The 23181-nt window shown below is 45.4% G+C and overlaps 1 protein-coding gene and 1 non-coding gene across 2 annotated transcripts; one reads left to right on the top strand and one right to left on the bottom strand.

Moving 5' to 3' along the window:
- Positions 1 to 16863: 16863 nt before the first annotated feature.
- Positions 16864 to 16966, bottom strand: LOC119446990 (U6 spliceosomal RNA). Its single transcript, XR_005190890.1, has one exon. It is a non-coding gene; the product is annotated as a U6 spliceosomal RNA (small nuclear RNA).
- Positions 16967 to 17643: 677 nt separating this feature from the next.
- Positions 17644 to 22130, top strand: LOC119445991 (sideroflexin-3). Its single transcript, XM_037710290.2, has one exon. The coding sequence runs from the start codon at positions 17903 to 17905 to the stop codon at positions 18857 to 18859; it is 957 nt and encodes a 318-aa protein (XP_037566218.1). The 5' UTR covers positions 17644 to 17902; the 3' UTR covers positions 18860 to 22130.
- The last annotated feature ends 1051 nt before the right edge of the window (positions 22131 to 23181 follow it).

The following is a 23181-nucleotide window of genomic DNA, read 5'->3' as shown; positions in this document are numbered from 1 at the left end:
ACTTATAACGTTTTATCGGAGACACACTCCGGTGAATTTATTATGTACAATAAGGGTGCTCTGTAATTTCCACCATGACTTAACGGTGGAAATACGCCCTTTCTTGGCGTATGTCATGTAATAATCCCAGTCAGCCTACTCACATATACAGCATTACTAATCACATCTACCATGGCCTCGGCTACATCCGAAGAAGTAACTGCATACCTCTCCTCATTGCTAAAGACTCGCTATAGCGTAAGACATGCCAAAATTCGAATAGGAATGCGCAGTATATAATTAGAATGGAATCTTCTGCGATATAGAATTTATGCAGTACACTCGAGTATGTCCAGAATCAGACGGTAAGATTCATTTACTCAGGCTATCCATCCATCATCAGTGTTACTAAACAAAAATTGTGCTCCAATCCTCGCTGTGAACGTGGTTGGCCAGCGAAGCTGTGATATCACCTGATCCGATAGATCAATATGACCTAGCCTTGAACGCTTGAGCAATGCACTAGATGAAATGATTGACAGAAAGACAATTAGGTGCACTGTACCAAAACTTTATTTCATTGAAGCGATATTGATAACTGCTTTGGGATCGCTGTGGTAAAGACGCCGCTTAGCATGTTCACGCTCATCTTCAAGAGTCCTAACTATGCGTGGCCTTCCCCTGGCGCTATCACAATACAAATGAAATCGGTTGCTAGGCGGGTTCTTCGTTCACATATGAAAGTGTAGCGACGTCACTCCCTGCTTCCTATGCTACAGTTGCCGCTTCTCAGCAACTGCAGCTTATGCAACCGTAATCTTTACCGGGAAACGCATGTGGCATCGCATTGCTCGAAGGCACCTTATCATCTATCATGTGGGTTTGACACTTGTTTTGTGCTTTTCCTTATTGAAACGAATCATCATCATCATCATCAGCCTATATTTATGTCCACTGCAGGACGAAGGCCTCTCCCTGCGATCTCCAATTACCCCTATCTTGCGCTAACGGATTCCAACTTGCGCCTACAAATTTCCTAACTTCACTTCCTAACTCCATCCTACGTTTTACATGGCCTGCCCAGCTCAATTTTTTCCGCTTAATGTCAACTAGAATATCGGCTATCCCCGTTTGTTCTCTGATCCACACCGCTCTCTTCCCGTCTCTTAACGTTAGGCCTAACATTTTTCTTTCCATCGCTCGTTGTGGGATCCTTAATTTGTTCTCGAGCTTCTTTGTTAAACCTCCAAGTTTCTGCTCCATATGTTAGCACCGGTAGAATGCAATGATTGCACACTTTTCTTTTCAACGACAGTGGTAATGTCCCAGTCAGGATTTGGTAATGCCTGTCGTACGCACTACAGCCCAATCTTATTCTTCTATAAGTTTCTTTCTCATGATGAGGGTCCCCTGTGAGTAATTGACCTAGATAAACGTACTCATTTACAGACTTTGTAGGCTGACTGGCGATCCTGAATTCTTGTCCCCTTGCCAGGCTATTGAACATTATCTTTGTCTTCTGCATATTCATCTTCAACCCCACTCTTACACTTTCTCGGTTAAGGTCTTCAGTCATTTGCTGTAATTCGTCCCCATTGTTGCTGAACAGGACAATGTCATCAGCAAACCGAAGGTTGCTGAGATATTCGCCGTTGATTATCTTGCATGCGTAATTCCCAAGGAGATAGGCACTTTTCTCTTTAATTCTGGAACGGTTTTTTGTCGACTGTCCAGTCGACGGAGACGAATAAATCCCGGAATTCGAGTCATATACAGCTTCTCTGTAAAAGGATGTTCAGCTTCTACAGCTAGATTTGCGTCCTGAAGTCGCCTGACCTTGCATAAGTTCTACCATTCTACGCTCCAATATTCTATCATCACATCAAGAGGTCGGCCACTCAGCGCTTGTCCTCACGTATCAGCCAAAGAGAAGCCTCGCCTTCAGAACGTATAGTCAGCGTCAAAAGCTTACGGAGCGTGGAATCTGAACGAGGTTTATATTTGTACACCCTGGGCACGCAGCATGGTATCCGGATTTACAGCATGTACTCGTCTAGAGTAAACAACAATTTTGCATAGGTTTACGGTCTGCGGGCCTAGTTGCGTTGAAAATGAACTTACTCGCAGAACCCCAGCCGCGTAAACATTTGACGACAACTGTGCCATTGAGCACCTGCACTTTCTTTATTCTGCACACAATTTTATTAATGAATGGCCTTCCAGTCAACGTCATGCAGTGCTTACACCTGGATAATTTTCAGCGCAGGCATCGGAAACATGATGCATTAGGTATACCAACTCCACTTTCATGTATTACATCATTACTAGCACAAATGATGTATAATATAATGATGTAAACAAACGAAGGATAATAAAATTACCAATGAAATTTTACTAATATGTCAGGACTACTTCAAAGCTTTGCTTGTTCGTCCCGTGCACCTCCCCACGCTTTCTAGGAACCAGAAAGGGTGAAATTCAAGGGCGAAATTGACATGTCTTGGGTGGCACCGGGGCAGAAGAGGGCATGTGTGGCTTAGTGCATGGGATAATATGGAAGGCTCAGCTGCCATTCTGCTACTCACGCACAACGAACGACACTTTTAGACTTTATTTGCAGGCAGTGGAGAAAACGATCAATGGTGCTCAGTGGGCGCTGGCGTGATCACGACAAAACCACCGTACCGATATGGGTCATAAATGATTCTAATAAGCAAACATTTCTAGCAAACCCTCACGGTCCTTTCTCGTGTTTCTTCAGTTGTTCAAACACGTTAAATTTAGGGTACAAGAATGTTCCCACAGAGTTACGGAAGAATTGCACCAGTAATTATATCATAGTGCTGCGACCTGATTCAGCAATATAGTTAGTCAAGAACAGAACAGCAGAATGCTATAGCAACTGTGGTGATTGTAGCCGAGGACAGGATCTTCTTGCAGAACTTTGTGGGCATAACTCAAAAAGGCTCAACGGTTGGAATCGTTCTTTGTTTTTACACGGCAGGCGACATTAACACGTCCCTGTGTCTTATCGCCTGATTTCCAGTACTCCTCTGCGTGCTTCGTAAGAAAAAATATGATGACCTTTAGTATTTCTGAAAATTCGTGAAGCCATATGGGCATGGTTCAAATTATAAGACACGTGGGCTGCACATTGAGAATATAATTTTGTGGTTTCCAGGTACCGGTGTGTACAAAGCAAACAAACTAATTTGGACAGTCTTCATTTGCACCCAAGATCAGGTACGCAAAATCTTGCTTCGATATAATGCAAATGTACTCCGTCAAATAGCTTCAACTATATTCCTTTGAAAGAAAAGTACGTCAGTGGCTGCTGGCGAATTTTTTTTTTACTTTTGTGTTTTTTATTCGCGCAAACTGTGCCCTAATTCTTTTCCTGGTACGTTCAAGCAGCACAAGAGTCGCACAAACACGCCTTTCCCAGGACATAGCTGCAGCGGCAAAAAACTTTCTTAGTACTACCTTCGTAAATATTCGATATAAGAAAGAAATTAACTTTCAAAACACGTTATCTGGGTTTATTGTCTAAAATACATCGTACCTAAAGTGCAAAAGAACTATGGAAGACGTTCACATGTTCACGAAATCAGACAGCTATTTTGTGTATGAAAATGTTGGTGCAGATAGAAAAAAAAACGAGAACCGTAGCTAAACCACCAGCATCTGGTGGAAAACTGCCCGACTAAGTAGCGACAAAGTGATAAAAAAAAACACGACGTAACCAGCTTCGAGCCTGCTAACGCGCGCTCGTGGTATTAGTGATTTTGATCTGGCGTCGGTGAGAGCGCTCGGCTATCGCTTTGACGCGCTGCTGTAGGCACAAACTAAGTTTATATATCTACCACAATAACTTCCGTGACATGGTTATGAAAACTGCGATTTTGGAACAACTTTCTGTCATTTCAAGAGCTGCTGCTGCAACCAACTCAAACCTTAGTCCCTAAAGTTGATAAATCCTGGGGAATATACCAATTGATCCTATAATTTCATCGCAAATCGCTTTTTACTGGCCCAAGAAATATCCAAAATTGGATCGTTTGCGTAGACTCCCATACTTCAAACTTCGCCCACAATTTGGAACGGGTTTTCGGCCGAAGAAATGGTACCGCTTGCATGAGGTGTCGGGCTAGGCGCGTAGGGCCTCCTTCTACGGGAATATTTTCAAAGAAGGATTATTATGTTTGGTTACTCGCGAAAAACGACACTCTCCCAAAGAAAGCGCGCATGTTTGCAGTGGCGGCCGCTAGAGGCGCTGTTCGGCGATGTCCTGGCGGTGTCCCGGTGATATGTCCCGGCGATGTCCCGGCGATATCCCTAAGGGCAGTTATTGCAATAAACAGGGAAATTTGGACTCTAGCTAAATCAATGAAGTTTACGGTCATTGACATCAACCGCGAAGTGCACCAAGCAGGCCGGAAGGCGCTTTTGTGCGTGACGGGATACATTTTAGTGAAAGTGTAGCAACACAGGTTGGGCGTCGATTCGCGGCGCGAGCTGTAGCTTTTTTAGGCGAGCCCCAGGCAATCAGGAAGCAAGATTAAGTATTGAACGTAGCGAAACACCAGTAAAAGGGCAGAATTAGACCACAAGAAGTTAGGAAAAGACGCACAAAGGATAAGAAGGGAGAAGGTAAAATTCGCTACATTAACAAGCAGGGTGCTCACAAGCAGGAAAAATGGCTGGAAATTCTAACGCAGCTGAATGATGAAGCAATTAGCATGTACGCCTTGACCGAAACGCATCTACGAGATTTGAAGGCGCCGCCTGTTATTGAAAATTTTGTATGGGAAGGCTTCAACAGAATGACCGGCTCAAAGAAAGGCAGAGACATAGGTATAATAATTAGGCGAGGTCTGAAGTGACAAAGGGTAAAAGCGATATGTAAGGAGCATTTATGGATTAGCGGCACATGGCAAGGCAAAAAGACGTGGCTGGGTGTAGCTTACCTATGGACAGGTAGTGATAGCAGAGAAAAAAAATTGGTTGATTGCATTAGAAGCGATATTAACGAGTTCAAGAAATCGGGCCAGATGATATTAGTGGGAGATATGAACGCGCACATGAACGATTTAGATGGATATACCGATTACAACGGTTCTCTAGTGCTGGATCTGTGTGATGAACAGAACCTCATAGTAGTTGACAGGGAGAATAAGTGTCATGGACAGGTAACGTGGCAATGCGGAAACAGGGAATTCTGCATCGACTACACCTTAGTCTCAGAAATAGTCTACGAACAACTAGACCAAATGATAATAGACGAAAATGGAAAAAAATACCCTGGGTAGCGATCATAGACGTTTAGCATTTAAGTTTGGGAGAGATACCAACGCAGAACACGAACCAAAAGCCTCAGTATTATTTTTTATGAATGAAGAGCAAATACCAGAGATCGCAAAAAAGTTGTCGCAGTTTCACCCGAAAGGCGAAGCATCAATTGCGATAGCAAATTTGTAGAGAGCTATACGGAGTAATGACAGTAGCTTTATCAGCTGTATGAACTTGGACATGCAGCAGCACCGGCCACACGCAGAACTTCTTGACGCCGTCGGCATTTTGCCCGCGTTCGCACAAAATGCATGCGGCGTTGGTGACTGTTGCCGGAGCCTCTGATATAAATAGGCACTTGGTGCCGCAGCTAAACGTCGCCTCCCTCCCTCCCCCCCCCCCCCCCTCGGCATTTCGCGCGTCGGAAGAAGGCGCGTTTGCTCTACATATATGGTGATTGTAAAGGAGGAAAGAGACGCCTACTTCTGCAGCCCTTAAGGGAGCACGGCGCCGAACGCGCGTTTGTTCTCCGCCGTGCGTTCACTCCCCGTGAAAGCACGCGTCCCTCGCGCCCTTTCACTCGCACATACAGCGTTCGGCGGCGCACGGCGACGATTTCATCTCCATTGACGTCATACGGAACCTCACGGCGATGGCGACGACGACGGCGACGCTGACGGCAGAAATCTGCTTTGGAGTGTCCATATAATTGCTATCGCAATAAAAACGTAGAGACGGAAATTGAGGCTTTTCCTACAGCAGTCTCGGAATATAAGGAACTGGTAGACGTTATGTAGGAGGAAATAAGGCAGACACGGCAAAACAATTGTTGGATTCGAAAGAGGAAACCACGTAAGTGGTGGAACAAGGAAATAAAGCAACCTATAGAAGAGCGTAAAGAGGCGTCTAGGGATCATCGAAAGCGAAAAAGTTAGGGTAACACGAAGAGGTGCTCCTTAAATGGAACACATACCGAGAAACGAAAGGGTGGCGAGTGAACTCGTGCAAGAGAAAATTAAATGCGCAAGTGAACGTTGGGTGCATAACATTCACAAAAGACACAAATGTACCCAAAAAGATTCTGGAACCATATAAAAGCACTAAGAGCTCCAACTAAAAACTCGCAAACGGCTATAAGGGATGAATACAGCAACATCTATGAAGGAGACGATGCGCTGCAGTACATCACAGACGTTATTAGGGACAACTTCGGCACGAGAAAAAGCGTAGTTCAGACAACAGATCCAGTAACAGCAGAGAGGCCTGAGAGATCAAAATTTAGCATAGAAAGCTTTTATTGAAAAAAGGCAGCAGAAAATGGCCCTAATAACACGTCAGCAGGCCAATACAGCTAGTCAAAAACGTCGGTCCAAAGAGGAAGGCACTGCTGACTAATGCCATAGAGCAAGTGATTAGAACGAATAAAATTCTGGTTGGATGGCGCGAAAGCAAGATGAACCTCATCTACAAAGGCAATGGGGATAAGGAGAAGGCGAGCTCGTACAGGCCAGTTACAGTAACGTCGGTGATATATAGAATGGGAATGCAAGCCATAAAATTAGAACTGACGAAGTGGGTGGATAAAAACGATGTATTGGGGGAACTACAGAATGGGTTCAGGCCAGGCAGACGCTTAGAGGATAATAGACGCTCAGTGCATAGAGATTTCCGTAGCTCAGAATATCGATCGCATTTCTAGATATTAAAGGAGCCTATGACAACGTAGACAGGGAATTGTTGTCGGATATTCTTAAGCACGAAGGCATAGAGGACGATTTTGTGGAGCTGCTGAGGGAGATCTATAGAGACAACCGAGTACAAGTTGTATGGGAAGGTTTAAAAGGTAATGAAATGGTGGCAACTCACCAAGAATTGAAGCAAGGATGTCCTCTGTCTCCATTGTTGTTCCCGCTTTATGTTAAGAGTATAGAAAGACGATCGGAAAACGGCGACTTAGGGTTTGATTTATTATACATGCGTAATGGAGAAATGGGGCAACACAAGGCTCCTGGACTGATGTATGCAGACGACATAGTGCTACTAGCAGACAACAGAAGAGATTTACCGACACTTGCGAACATATGTGGCAACGCAGCGACAAATCTAGGCCTTAAGTTTAGCACAGAGAAATCAGGAATTATGATCTTTAATGAAGAGACGAGTCATTACGTGGTGTCAATTCAACGGCAAGTCATACCCATAGTCAAGCAATATAAGTACCTCGGCGTATGCATAAGCGAAGGAAATACTTACTGAAGCAACCACCAAGATAATCTGAAAGTAAAGGGGAAGCGGAATGCAGCAATAATAAAACACAGAGCACTGTGGGGCCACAATAAGTATGGGGTGGTGCGTGGAATCTGGAAAGGAGTAATGGTGCCAGCGCTAAAGTTCGCAAATGCCATTATATGCTTAAATCGGATATCTTGTCGAGGTTGGAAGTTAACGAAATATCAGTAGGCCGGTTGCCTTTGGGAGCCCACGGTAAAACCCCAAATGAGGCAGTGCGAGGTGACATGGGTTGGGCCTCTTTTGAAGTCAGAGAAGCACAGAGCAAAATTAGTTTGAAGAAAGACTTAGGAACATGGATGAAAATAAATGAGCGGCTAAAGTGCACAAGTATCTGTACCTGAAAAGCGTGGACACAGAATGAAGGAAAAGGTGAAGAAAGTTGGTAACCAAGTACAGGTTAATCGAAACTGTAAATAGACAACCAGGAGTCATCAGAAAGAAAGAGATATAGAGACAGTGAATTGGATGCAAAGAATGGAAACAAAAATAACCATGGAGATTTACAAGAATGAGAAGAAAGACATTAGAAGGGAAAATCTGTACGATAACACAAAGGGCAGTGACTTGCTATTTGAGGCTCGAGTCGGTTGCCTAAGGATCAAAACATACCGGAGCAAATATTCGGAACTATATGAGGCATGTGTATGCTACAGCAAAGATCCGAAGACCACTCAGCACATCCTAATAGAATGCTAAGGGATTCAACCAGTGAGAACCGTAGGTAACGTACACCTTCCAGAAGCGCTTGGGTTTAACGTGGACGGAAACATCAACGGACCAGTAGTCGAGATAAGCAAGAGACGTTTATAGTATTGGCGGGGAAAAGGCAGGGAAGAGATTGATACGACCTGATTTGATCTCTTACAGTCATAGGTAGCGGTACAAGGTAGATTTCTAGGGGCAAAAAAGTATAATGAAATGTATACAAAAATGCTAGATAAAAACATGTGTAGCATACCTGATTAAATCAAGCAGGCTAGGTGACTATTTGTCACCGCCCCGTTCCAAAGAGGATGCCATTACATCATCATCATCATCGTCACCTAATTCCTGGTCATGTGTTCATGACAATATAGTTATGTATTGATACGATCTTGCTATAAATCAAACAGGAGATCAGAGGTATCAGAACGCCAGGCAGCGACTGCCATTCTCGGGCCTGTGCGACGTAAGTGCTGTACGCACAAACGGATCAAACGTGTTAGAGACAAAAACTTCGTTGTGATGGCATGCTGCTGCGCCTTAAGTTGCCGCAACCGACAAGGCGAGGGCAAAAGGCTTTTTTGTTTACCATCCGGCGTGCGCAAACACTTGCTGCACACTTGATATTTGCGCCGTCTCGCATCGTCGCGTTGATACTTCTAAAACGGCATTATTAAGACCAGTTACTGACTGACGAAGCAAAATCGCGCCTCAAAAACTTCTCCGCAGGGCGCGATCGAAGTTTTCCTCGGATTTCCTCTGGTAGCGCGTCAGCTGTCGTCTGCTACGGCAGGCCCGACGCAGGCAGCGCCACTGTCGATATCGCGCCTCGATCGCGCTGGTCGCGCCGAGCGCGATAGTGGAACGGAGGAGGAGGGAAGTGGATGGCGCTACTTTTTATATATAGGAGTTTTAGATATCGCGCCTCGATCGCGCTGGTCGCGCCGAGCGCGATAGTGGAACGGAGGAGGAGGGAAGTGGATGGCGCTACTTTTTATATATAGGGACTTTAAGATATGGCGCGAGATGACGCACACCGGAGACCCTGTGTCGATTTCCATCTGTAGTTCAACACCTCCCCAACAAAATGTGCGTCGTATCGGTGGTTCCAATCCGTTTTTCTTTTCAGAGAAAACGGTCCAAACGTGTGCCGCGCTGGCTTCATCGCTGCCGTCAGGGTTTGACGTGGTTTGCATGACCGTCAATGCTTTTACACTTTGTGCCCGTTTCGCACTCTGCCCATCTGATATCGGCGCGTCATAGCACATCCTAGCCAAGTGCCCGCGCCGCCCACAACGAAAACAGCGTGCCTTCGTCCCCCGGCAGACGTTATCGTCATGCCTCGTGCTTCCGCATCTTCCGCACGTTAGCGCTGAGTTTCTGTTGTGGTTAAAGCCCCTGTATATATATATATATATATATATATATATATATATATATATAGGGGTTTTAGTTGTGGTTATCTTGAGAGGAGCAATGACGGGCTTGTACTTTGAGCAACGTTGACGATTCTGCGCTCATATCTCTAGCATCGTTGTCCGCAGCTTCAGCTGAAATGGCTATAGCTTCGGCGTCTTCTAGCGTCAACCCTTCTTTCGTCAGTAGCTGCTTGCGCAGGCTATTTGAGCGTACGCCGCAGATAATCCGATCCCTTAACATTCGGTCTAATGCGCTGCCAAAGTTGCAGTTGTCCGCTATGCGCCGTATGTCGACGAGAAACGCTTGCATCTACTCCCCTTCCAGTTGGCAGCGGCTAAAAAAAAAGTTGTCGCAGTTTCACCTGAAAGGCGAAGCATCAATTGCGATAGCAAATTTGTAGAGAGCTATACGAAGTAATGATATTAGCTTTATCAGCTGTATAAACTTGGACATGCAGCAGCACCGGCAACACGCAGAACTATTGTCGACGCCTTCGGCGTTTTGCCCGCGTTCGCTCAAAATGCGTGCGGCGTTGGTGAGTGTTGCCGGAGCCTCTGATATAAATAGGCACTTGGTGCCGCAGCTAAACGTCGCCTCCCTTCCCTCCCACTCCCCCCCTGCCCCTCCCCCTCGGCCTCTCGCGCGTCGGAAGAAGGCGCGTTTTGCTCTACATATATGGTGATTGTAAAGGAGGAAAGAGACGCTTACTTCTGCAGCCCTTAAGCGAGCACGGCGCAGAACGCGCGTTTGTTCTCCGCCGTGCGTTCACTCCCCGTGAAAGCGCGCGTCCCTCGCGCCCTTTCACTCGCACATACAGCGTTCGGCGCACGGCGACGTTTGGCGCTGAGCCGTGCTCCCTCAAGGGCTGCAGAAGATAGCGCCAACCTTTCCCTTTCCCTCAAGAACCACTTACCCGGCGACGATTTCATCTCCATTGACGTCATACGGAACCTCACGGCGACGGCGACGGCGACGGCTACGGCGACGCCGACGGCAGAAATCTGCTTTTGAGTGTCCATATAATTTCTATCGCAATAAAACTTGTAGCCCTCTGCGGTCTCATGACACTTGGGGTCATAGTAGCTTAATTTAGTTCTGCGACTGCTTCGGCATACATGAGCGAATTCGGAGTCTTGGGCGCGATTCGACCAGCTATAGCACTTGAACTGTCTGCGTGCTGAGGGCAGCCACCAGCAGCGCCCGTTGCTTATTTGAGTCAGTGATGTCATTTGCTTCAAAATATGCTTCTGCCCTAAGAAGATATGGTTTCCACTAATCTCTGGTATCGTCAAACAGCGGTAGCTGAAGACTGGTCATGGTTCTCTTTGGTGTTTCACGTCACGGTAGTCCGGTTTCACCGCCGTGTTGGGCCGCTTTCACAGCATGGTCGGTATCCGTGATCCTCGTCGTCACTGTAGTAACCGGCTGCGACAGGCAGCAGCACAACGAGATGCTAGCTGCTGGTGGAACATTTATTGAAGGCACCGCTGCAATCAGTGGCGCACCGACCGGGGGGGGGTACTACCCCCCCCCCCTGAGGCCGACTTAACCCCCCTTTTGTTTAACCCTTTTAACACGAAAGTGTTTTATGCCGGGGTCCACCAAGACTTCACTGACGTATTTCCGTCACGGAAATACGTCATAGAACATAATACAAAGAAAGAAACCAGAAGAAAAAGTTCCACAAACATGCAAAATTTGGAAATCGAACCCACGACCTCTCGGTCCGCGACGATAAATCGCCGAGCGTTTAACCCATTGCGCCACAAACGCATTTGCAGAGAGCTACACAGACGCGCCTTATATATCTAACACTCCTCCGTGTACCCGCGCTCTTGCTCGGGGCGGTGCCGCCGCCTACGAGCAGAAAAGAGAAGTACTGCATTATGACACTAATGCGCACCGACAGTGAACGCTTCGGTGGTCTCAGCACTACCAACGCCACCTAGGTGGCGTTCACCGTACTCAGCACAGCGGAGCGTGGCCTCCGCAATTAGCTCTGAAAATGTTTCTGAAGTTGATCGCGGAGGCTGCAATTACGACGCGCTGTTCGCGCTGATTTGACTCGGTGACGATTCAGTTACGTGCTTTGTCTTGCGCGTTGTATTAGTGTGTCAGTTACGTGCTTCGTCTTTCGCGTTGTGCTAGCGTGTGCAGCGTAGTGCAGCTTCCATATGCACGACGGTTGCTCATGGTCATCGACGTTGGTAGTCGTGATGGAGGAGACGTGCCACCAGGCGTCAGCGTGGGTGCATCAACGCCTAAGGGCGCTTTAGCCACAAAACACCAATAGACATTATATATCAATGTGCAATAAACATTACACTACTTCTGTGAAGACACGTTTCACTTTCGTGTTCTATACCGATTCCTATATAAGAGGGATCAACCACATTTTTTTCTTTCCTTGCGCATTTGGGTACTGCAACTACGAGGCGCAGACGCGCAATCGTCTGCGCACTCACAAAAAGCGCAATTTTTGACAATTTCCCGTGAAAAAAAAATTGAAATTAGTGCTGTGTAAATGGTATTGGCAAACTGTCAACTGATAGTTATAACTGCCCTGGCAGAGATCCTGGGAGCGCTACTGGCTGCAATGTATATATTACAGTGGTGAAAGGGTTTAGGAAAGGGAACGCAGCCGATAACTCGGCGCAGGAGCCGGGGGGGGGGGGGGGGGAAGGGGTACACGAACGAGAGGGTGCCAAAAGCGTGCGCGCACAGCTGGCTTGGCTGGTGCGCAGCAACGTCAACACAGACAACAGGCACGAAGAGAATTTACTTGAGAACACGGTGCTTGAGAACAACAAAGTGCGACTCGTCATTCAAGATAAGCCCGCGACTGCGACCGCACGCATGCCTAATTCGCGTGTTCGGTCGATGTGGCTAGAAAAAATTACTTTAAATGACTGCCTATGCTCAAATATATTGCTCAGTCATCGATGCGACCATCACAGACTCTAGATATTTGCAGCGTGGGCGATACCTTCTGATGAAAGTGCACAGAGAGCAAGCGCGATCGGCCCCGCGAACGGAGAATCGTGCGCCGGCTTACCTTTGCGTAGGAAAACGGACCACAGTGTGTGTGTGTGTGTGTGTGTGTGTGTGTGTGTGTGTGTGTGTGTGTGTGTGTGTGTGTGTGTGTGCGTGCGTGCGTGCGTGCGTGCGTGCGTGCGTGCGTGTGTGCGTGTGTGCGTGTGTGTGTGTGTGTGTGTGTGTGTGTGTGTGTGTGTGTGTGTGTGTGCGCGCGCGCGCGCGCGCCCGCGCGTGGTGTACTACGCGATTAGCAATACATCTCGCTTACGAGACTGTGGACGCTATTGGTGTTTTGTGGCTAAAGCGCCCTTAGGCGTTGATGCACCCACGCTGACGCCTGGTGGCACGTCTCCTCCATCACGACTACCAACGTCGATGACCATGAGCAACCGTCGTGCATATGGAAGCTGCACAACGCGCAAGACAAAGCACGTAACTGAATCGTCACCGAGTCAAATCAGCGCGTACAGCGCGTCGTAATTGCAGCCTCCGCGATCAACTTCAGAAACATTTTCAGAGCTAATTGCGGAGGCCACGCTCCGCTGTGCTGAGTACGGTGAACGCCACCTAGGTGGCGTTGGTAGTGCTGAGACCACCGAAGCGTTCACTGTCGGTGCGCGTTAGTGTCATAATGCAGTACTTCTCTTTTCTGCTCGTAGGCGGCGGCACCGCCCCGAGCAAGAGCGCGGGTACACGGAGGAGTGTTAGATATATAAGGCGCGTCTGTGTAGCTCTCTGCAAATGCGTTTGTGGCGCAATGGGTTAAACGCTCGGCGATCTATCGTCGCGGACCGATCTCGGTCGTGGGTTCGATTTCCAAATTTTGCATGTTTGTGGAACTTTTTCTTCTGGTTTCTTTCTTTGTATTATGTTCTATGACGTATTTCCGTGACGGAAATACGTCAGTGAAGTCTTGGTGGACCCCGGCATAAAACACTTTCGTGTTAAAAAAAAGAAAAAGAAAGAAAGCTTTGAGCATAATTTATCGACGGAGCGGTATGACAACAGATGAGCCTCCTATGTATACGATGTTTTGACCACATGCCGAAGCTGCGTGTATACATTAAACCACGGGGAATGCCCAAAAGGCGAACCACTGAAATTATCGCGATTTAACGCAGATCTCACGGGTCTTAAGTAAAACTGAACTTTCTTCTTTTTTTTCTTTTTTTTTTTCGTTATTGGTGTATTCACCTCCATGGCACGAACTTTATGCCGGGATGATGCTCATAAACATGCAAAAGTTGGGTCTTGTAAGGTTGAGAGCAACAAAGGAGGCAGCAGCCGCGGCGAAGTTACCGCGCAACGGATTATGTACTTGTGCAAGATTTTGCTTCGTACGTACATTCACATGACCAAAACTAAGAATTAAAATTAAATTATGGTGTTTAACATTCCTAAGCTGCACAGCGGCTTATGGGGGACAGTGTAACGAAAGGCTCCGGATTAATTTTGTCCTCCTAGGGTTATTTACCATGCTCCTAAAGCAGGGTAATAAGTTCTTCGGCATTTCTCCCTCATCTGAATTCAGGCGCCACTACTTGGTACGGCTCCACTAAGCCGCCGTGCAGTTGTAGATGAAGTTCATCTTGTATATCGTTCAAAGCTACAGTATAAATGGAGCGCAAATCAGTGCATTCACGACAATGCAATTCAAATTTGTGTTCGAAGACCAGTCATTTAGCGAAGTATCATTTTGTCACCGCGAAAATGTGCATCATCTGTGATAAAATATTCGTTTTCGAGGAGTAATACATTTTTGGATGTTTGATCTACGGAGGAGGCGCGCTTTTACGAAATCACCACACGCTGACTTACGGGAACCATGCCCTCGGCAACAACGCTACGTTGCTGCACCGGTAAAACGTGCACGATTATACTTCCTAAGCACAGTTCGTAAATGCCGTCACTTCAATAAATAGCAATATGCCGGACTTATGAACGTTTTTTTTTTTTTTCTCCCAACCAGCGCTCGCTTCGGAGGCGCGGCAGATGGGAGGGGCCCCCGCAGTGACGTCACGCTGTTTGCAAACAGGCAGAGATGCACCAAAGCATGGTACACGAGCTTTTCGGCATCCCCACCACTAAGCTGCAGATCATGCCTAATTATTCAGTTTCTAATTATTCAGTAAAATAAGCTTGAATGTATTGTTGTTTTCTTTGTTATCGTGGTGATAATTTGTTCTTAAATGTGTTTTCTCTTTCTTTAACAATCGCTCTTCAATATATGCGGAATGCTGAAATAAATATGAATAATAAAGGCGGGCTTCGTTGCTTTGCGAGCAGTCGCCACTGCCCCGGAGGGTCCACCCCGGAAGGTGGTGACGACTGGCACACTGAGCACGCGCCCCTCCCCCCCCCCCCCCAAAAAAAAAAAAACAAAAAAAAAAAAAAAAAAAAAAAACACTCATGAGTCCCTTTAGCTACGCCTAAGAGACCTTAAAGCCAAAGCCTTAGTCCAGCTCATGAGTCATGACGATGACTTCGACAATCAACCTTTACCCTTTTCCTTCACTTAGTACCACATCCGAGCCCACTCCATTGGTTTTTGAGTGTTAATCTTTTTTCGCTGAGTCATTTTCTTTTGGCTGAGTCATGACTATGACTTCTACCATCCTCCTTTAGTGTTTCCTTCACTTAGTGCCCACATCCGAACCCATTGCAGTGGTTTTTGGGTGTTCATCTTTTTTTTTTCGCTGTGTCATTGTCATTTTTTTTGCTGAGTCTTGAGTCATTATTATATTCTACTATCATTATCGTTACTATCATAACCATACTTGCACCCATTGCCATAATTAATTCTCGATTCTTTGCCACTTTTCGGGGTTTTCGACCCATTTCTCGCTTCGTCATGCTACTTATAATAACTAATTCATCATTACGTAATTTCAGAATATTTCATATCATAATATTCCTCATGTATAATGAATATTATGATAATACCTTTCAATTGATATATAATGTTATGGAGTTTGTAATGATCGTATTGAGTTATCGATTTTTCCCACATATTTTTACCGATTTCTGGCTCCACTTATTCAAGGTCACCTCAAAACGAGGCATATAAGGTTTTCGCCTTAAGAAACATTACTGTATTCGCATTCGGCCTAACTAGCCTTCCAACAGGCTAGTTAGGCCCATGTGTAAAATTGTGCACCAACCATTTGTAAAATTTAGACTGTTAAAAAAAGTTTGCACCTATTTTGGCTTATCTTATCCCACGCAACAATAATCATCATCCAGCTGCCTTGCTGGCGTTTCCTTTCTTGAAAACTCTGCGCTTGCTACTTTAGATCCTGTCAAGCATGCTACGTCGAGCTGATAACGGATGTCATTCGTGATGCCATTCGTGACGTACCGAGCGCGCTGCGAGAAAGGAAAGGCGAGATGATCGCGGTTATCGTTGCTGGACAAGATAAACCGCAAAGGTTGCAAACTAAGAGCGTGTTAATTTGCAACTAGGCTATAAGCTTGTTGAGAGGATATTCATGCATTATTTTTATTAAGGATAATTAGTTATCTTGTGTTTAAATCTGATTCTTTGTCCCGATAATTAGTTGCACCACCCGATATAAAATCAATTTGTGGACGGCGCCATCAACCAGTAGCGCACCCAGGATCTCTGCCAGGGGGGGGTTGACAGTTTGCCAATACCATCTAAACAGCGCTAATTTCACTTTCTTCAGGGGAAATTGTCAAAAAATGCGCTTTTTGCGAGTGTGCAGACGATTGCGCGTCTTACATCTTAGTTGCAGTACTCAAATGCGTAAGGAAAGAAAAGGGGTTAAACAAAAGAGGGGGGTTAAGTCGGCCTCAGGGGGGGGGGGGGGTTACAACCCCCGAATCACCCCCCGTCAGTGCGCCACTGCCATCAACACAAACTCACATGCCGGCCCGCCGTAGTTCTCCGCCGGTACCTATTTGAGCCGTAATAAAGTTGCCTGCTGCAATCATATGCGTCTGCATTCGACTTCGATTCGACACTTGCTATTCGTATTCGAAAGTTTACATTCGTCTACATCTAGTGAAAAGCAATACAGAAGAAAAACGAAAAAAAAAAAAAACGAAAGAAGTAAAGAAGAAAAAGCAACAACGCCGGCAATCTCCATAAAAAACTTCCGGCAATCTCCATAAAAAAACTAACGAAAAAATGTGGAACGCTTCACGATTTTGCGTGTCATCCTTGCGCAGGGGCCATGCTAATCTTCTCTGTATCGTTCCAATTTTAGTATATGTACTTTGGAAGTACAGAATACAGAACCCTTGTTCCAATATATATAGCCATGTATTAAGCGGTACCAGTGAAGTGGTGAGTGTCTCTTAATAATTGAAAATATAGACTTTCAGCTCTTAACCATTCAAACCGGAATAATTTTTTTTCAATTATTAGCATATTTCGCAAACATCTGTTATACTAACTGCATTGGAAGTTGACAAGAATATTTTTAATGCGCTATGTTTTGCTTGCAGAACGAGAAAAGTTCGACGACAAGCCTTTTAGGCGAGCACAGCTCTGTGTCGTCCTCTTGTGGACATCGCTGCAGTTAAAACACACGCGCGTAAATTCAAAACGAGGCGCCAGAAAAACAAAGTACTTGCCTGCTATTTCGAGTGGGCACGAGCTTCCCTAATGAAAATACTTCCAGCTTAGTCAAGTCGTCAGTTTCTACAGACTGCTTTGCTATGACTTTTAGTAGTAGCCAATAAAAAAATTGCAAGCGCAAGAATAGTGTATAAATGGCCTTCGAGATTCAGTAGTGAGCAGCCCTCGCGCAGCCCAATCTCAAAGGTCGCAACAGCTTTTAAAATATTCCCTTAGATGGCGCTAGCGCTCTTACCGATGTGCTGGTGAAAACAATTTGTGTGAGATATATTTTAGCAACAATTTAGTACAGATGCTCTACAAAACTGCCTTTAAGTATTTGTTGCTTACATTCTACACTTGACTTCCTTATTAACTCCACAATTAGAAGTAATAGCCGCGTGGTGTCGCACAATCTGTAAATGTCGTCGACGTCGATTTATTAGGCCGTCAGCGCCCGGCTGTTCTTCCGTCCGTGTCCGCGTCGACCGCTGCGCTTCGTCGAGCGATAGCAGCGGCGAGTACGCATCGACGCCGAAATCTGCTGAAGAGCACGTCTCCACTCCACCAGCAATCACGGCGCTGAGCGGTCCGCCAGGCACGATGCAGACGCGCGTCAACATCGACGAACCCCGCTGGGACCAGAGTACATATTGGGGCCGGGCGCGGCACTTTTTCACGGTGACCAACCCGCTCAATCTGTTGTGCACGGGCCGCGAGCTCGAGGAGTCGCGCGAGATCGTCACGCGCTACCGCAAGGGCGAGATGCTGCCGGGATTGACGGAAGAGAAACTGTGGCACGCTAAACACCTGTACGACTCTGCGTTCCATCCGGACACCGGCGAGAAGGTGACGCTGATTGGCCGCATGTCGGCCCAGGTGCCCATGAACATGACGATCACGGGCTGCATGCTCACCTTCTACAAGACCACACCGCAGGTGATCTTCTGGCAGTGGGTCAACCAGTCGTTCAACGCGGTTGTCAACTACTCGAACCGCAGCGGAGATTCTCCCATACCCTTGTCGACGCTGGGTCTCTCGTACGTATTAGCGACCAGTGGTGCGTTGGGTACCGCGCTGGGTCTGAACAGTCTCGTCAAGTCGCTCCCGCCGCTCGTTGGTCGGTTCGTGCCGTTCTGTGCCGTGGCGGCGGCCAATTGCGTCAACATCCCCATGATGCGGATGCGCGAGATCAATCACGGAATTCCCGTAGTCGACGACAACGGCAACCGCCTCGGCGAGTCCAAGGTGGCCGCAAAGTGGGCCATCGCTATGGTCGTCCTCTCCAGGGTGGGCATGGCCGCTCCCGGCATGGTAGTTCCACCGATCGTGATGAACACGCTCGAGAGGAAAGGCGTGCTCCAGCGCTACCCGTGGATCAGCGCGCCGTTGCAAGTGGGCCTGTGCGGCCTAATGTTGGTGTTCGCGACACCCCTGTGTTGTGCCATCTTTCCGCAGAAGAGCTATATTGAAGTGAGCCACCTGGAACCGGAGTTGCAGGAGGTCATCAAAAAGCTACCCAGTCCGCCTACGAGGGTATACTATAACAAGGGGCTCTGAGATGCATCTCGTAAGAGCGCTTTTCTGCAATTACGTGTAAGAAAATATGGTGCGTGCATTGTGTGTTGAGTAGACTTTTTTTTTTTTTATAGCAAGTTCCAAATTGTGAGTAGAGTCTGATGCAGAATTGGTCTGCTTTCCTTCGATGTGTGACTTCGGGCATCCCACTTTTACATGGCTCGTGGGGGAGGATGTTCATCTGCTAAATGACATATGAAAGCATGAATAGCATGCAATGGCACCACATTGAGGAAAAGCAGCAAATAATGATGGCATATGAGATGCAGTTGATAGTGTCTTTCAGAAAGTGTTGAGGGACGTTGCTTAGCTGCTGTTACTGAAAAGCATCTGTTGGATTTTGTGTGATTTAGTGGAGTGACCTACAATATGCCATGAAAATGCTTTGCAAGCTCACACAAAAAGTACTTGCATGTATTCTGTATGGTTAGCTCAAGTATCTGAGCGCCATGATTTGTATCCCCGCCAACACATTTGTAGCACCTATAAAACAGCTATAGTATGCTAAACATAGTGCATAAAATGTGATACCTGTAGGCTTTAGATTAAACATGTCAAGCACCACATTTTCTTACATGTATTGGAGTAAATATAACCTTCTCCTTCCATGCTGCCAACTAGCAGTTTATTTTACTGTCAAAGATTTATTTTTTTTGCAACTTTTCTGGGCTGTTGTACCATGTGGGCTTTGATGCATGGTTGCACTTCGCTCACAAAACAATATATTTTTTTCTTCCACGCAACTATTCCAGGCACACTCACCTGTGCTCTACATACAATGCCACGTGATCCCAATGAGAGATGAGAGGAGCGAAATAATTCTGTTATTGTTTCATGAATAATTATCTTTTAGACGTCAAGTGGTCACTTGCACCTTCCTATTTGGCACATTGATGTGGCCCGCAATAAATGTTCTGTGTTCCTACTTATACAGTGCTGTGGAGCTGTGCTATTTCGTCAGAGTGTGCAATATTGACAGAGGAGCATGTTTAAGATTGGTCACAAATGCTACGGGCACCCTTTAGGGGTGTGTGAATAGTAGTTTTTCAGACTGAATCACATAGTGTTGTAAGGAAATTGAATACAAATCGAATAGCACCAGAAGCTAATCCAATCAAATATTGAATATTTTTTTATTAATGAACAGCCTTCTCATCATTAATATCAAACAATTTTCCCAAATTGGTATTCACAACATTAGAAAGTTTTTGTCATTTCACTGCACATTACAAGCCTGCTTTATTAACCCTTTATTGACGAGTGTTACCAGTCAGTCAGTCAAGAACATTATTGAAGTCCTGAGGAGTTTTAAGCCGTTGGAGATCCCACACGGGGAACTCCTCCGGCCGAAACCGTAGGCGACACCCAAGGCGGGACGGGAACGTGGTGACGCTCCGCCAGGTTTCTGGCAACATACCAGAAAAAAAATTTTTTCTTGCCGAGTTTCACTATTGAGTGCGAAGTTTCTGGTTAAATGTTTTCGGCAAACACTGCATGACAGGCAGCAAGCCTCATTTGTTGGTTTAGAGCAGCAACATTGGACGAGGAAGTAGTAGTTTGGCACGAGACTCACTGTCTTTTGAGAGCAAGGTCAGAGGAGACAGGCCGATGCACGATATCCCGCTGCAGTGGTGTCACGCATGTGATGTAAAGCAAATGAAATGTACATCTATGGTTCACATATGATAAGAGCTGTCTATACAAATTGAAAATGAAGCCTTAGGTGGCTTGGGGTGAAGCCCACTTCCAGTTTCCTGCCTGGGGTTTTCGCCCTATAGCTGAAAAAAAAAATTCTGCAAAATATTTTTTGTTTTGTTGATTGTGCTCATTCTTTATGTGCTTTTTCCATTTAAATAAAAATTTAACATTTTTCTGGGTATTTATATGCCTTGTCCAAGGGTTGAAAGCACTAAGGGAGCACAAGGAACAACTAAGCAGGTTGGTAAACTTGGGGCTCTTCAGAGCACACGTTGTCATGCATTATCATATAAAGCTTACAGAGGCAGCCTTATTGTCCTTTTTAATATCTGTGTATAATTTCGTGACCAAATCAGAAACGCGTGCCAAACAGCACCCAATGCCGAATGCTGTGCCTAAACATTTTATTGCGAATGATCGTGTTTAGCCGGAAAAGTCTGGCTGTCCGAGCGACGCAACCTGCTCTAGTACATTATGTCCACTGAGGATGGGATGAAAGTTATTGCATTTTTGGTTAAATTTCATGTTTGGTTGTGTACAGTAGGCTACAGGAAGTATTTGAAAACTATTTTAAATATATTTAGATTTTTGAATAGCTATTATTCGATTCAAGGGCCAAATCAATTGCGACTATTTCGAATTGTGATTACTTGATTTGAGGACTGAATCAAATCAGAGAATATTCTATTAATTATTCCAAAGTTTCGGATATTCGCACACCCCTGTCACCCTTCTTACTGTGAATCTGCCCTGTTGCATACTCGTAATTGATACACAGGTAACATGAGGCCGTAAAATGAAGTTTAAGCCACCACCATGACAGGTTTCAAGCATATGCACTTTGATAAGAGTCTTGGCATTTTAAATAATTTTTTTCATGTTATTGCTATAGTTATAGTCTATATCATTTATCAAATTTACATATGAATGGATGGCTTCCTGCTGCTTTTTTGCCGTTAGCTAAATATGTCTGGCTGAGTTTGTGCATGTGAGGAAGGAAATGTTTTCGTAGCGAACAAGACCTCAATAGAAAGTTTGTGCATGTGATGAGAGTTCTGATTTCTTTAGGGGAAGCTAGTTCATAGTGTAGGATTTCACAGGCAGGGTTGCCAACTCAAGGTACCATTGGAAACAGACGCAGTTAGTTTTGGGATAATACATTTAGTTAATTTTGGGATAATACAGTTAGTTTTGGGATAATTTACCTTTACAAATGCATGCACCTATGTAAGCACTTGGTTATGACTTCAGAAATATGTTGCACATAATTCTACATGCCTTGCAAGACTTAAGCCCTCGCATCGGTGAAACAATTCTGAAATTGACGGAGATGATGTTACTATATAATAAGTGTCAAAGTTCAGATATTCGTGTTATTCTTGTAAATATTGTTTATGGTTTCATTTTCATGAATAGTTACTATTGCTAAGTTTAATGTGTGAGATCAGTGGTCACTGTATTTGAGCCACATTTGTCATGATGTTCTCAAGTTTATGGAAGAGCTTATTAAAGAAATAGCTGGGGGTGCTGCCAAGGGCCAAATCCTTTGTTACTATCTTTAATATTGTGTACCAAATGCTATATTGATGAGGTTTGCTGTCAGATGTACGTAGTGTGGCAGCTCTACCATTTTGTGTACAACCCTCTTTACAGTCTTTGTTTGCTGTAGAGAATGCACAGTGAAAGGTCATGTTAAGGTCATGTTAAGGTCATGTTTGTGGTGGGTATTCATGCAAGTGCCTCATATAACCTGCAAGCAGGTTATTGTGTGTTAACATTTCAATGCTCATTGAAAGAATGACCTGCAATAGACCGGCCCCCTACTTTGTGGCGAAGCTCGCTTCGCCACCTCAAATGATGCTTACTTCTCGTAGTAACATATAATTATGTAATGGTTCTTAGTGTAAAATTGCTACGAACTGCGGAACAGAGTTGGAAAGTGTGCAGCACCTACATCAGACATGGTAATGATGTTCACTACTGACACAATAAAAACATATTCAGTGTACACCTACAGTCTATGCTTCCATCTGTATCAGAACAGAAAAGTTCTTCCACTTATTCACGTACAAGAAAGGAGCATTTTAATGGCTCTTGCCATTATTTCCATGGTGCCCCCAATGCACCTGCTGCATTGAAATTCATCCACTGTGGAGTGGTCCTCACAAAGGACATTTAGCTCCCGCGAAGTTTCATCATGGCACGTGAAGTAGTTTGCAAACATCAAGAGTTTTATTCCCCTGATCGAAAAGCATTGAGAACAACCCCTTTAGCACAAGTTAGATATTTTTTTGCTGCGTCCTCATGTTACCTACAACATTTAAACTTCTCCTGCATGTTTTTTCCCAAGACGCACTTTATTCTGACTAAGTTTCATCTTGATGCTCCCGATAGTTCCGAAAAAAAAGGAACTGTTTCATGCACTGTAGGTCTCCAAAGTGTGATTAAAGCACCTTGAGAACATGTTTACAATGCGATGGATTACCCTTCGTCACACATCATTGCTGACATCCCTAACATCCCCTCCAAGTTTCAGTGGTTTTCTGGGAATTAATTTTCATCTACATTTGTAGAGAACGTTAGGAGCAGATATTCTCTGCTGCATC

The sequence above is a fragment of the Dermacentor silvarum genome, chromosome 3 (genome assembly GCF_013339745.2).
Source record: "Dermacentor silvarum isolate Dsil-2018 chromosome 3, BIME_Dsil_1.4, whole genome shotgun sequence".
NCBI classification, from domain to species: domain Eukaryota; kingdom Metazoa; phylum Arthropoda; class Arachnida; order Ixodida; family Ixodidae; genus Dermacentor; species Dermacentor silvarum.
This window is presented reverse-complemented; position numbering and strand designations above follow the sequence as displayed.

Bases quoted from the DNA above. Each gene is read 5' to 3' on its own strand.
- LOC119445991 (XM_037710290.2), top strand. From the start codon at position 17,903: ATGCAGACGCGCGTCAACATCGACGAACCCCGCTGGGACCAGAGTACA.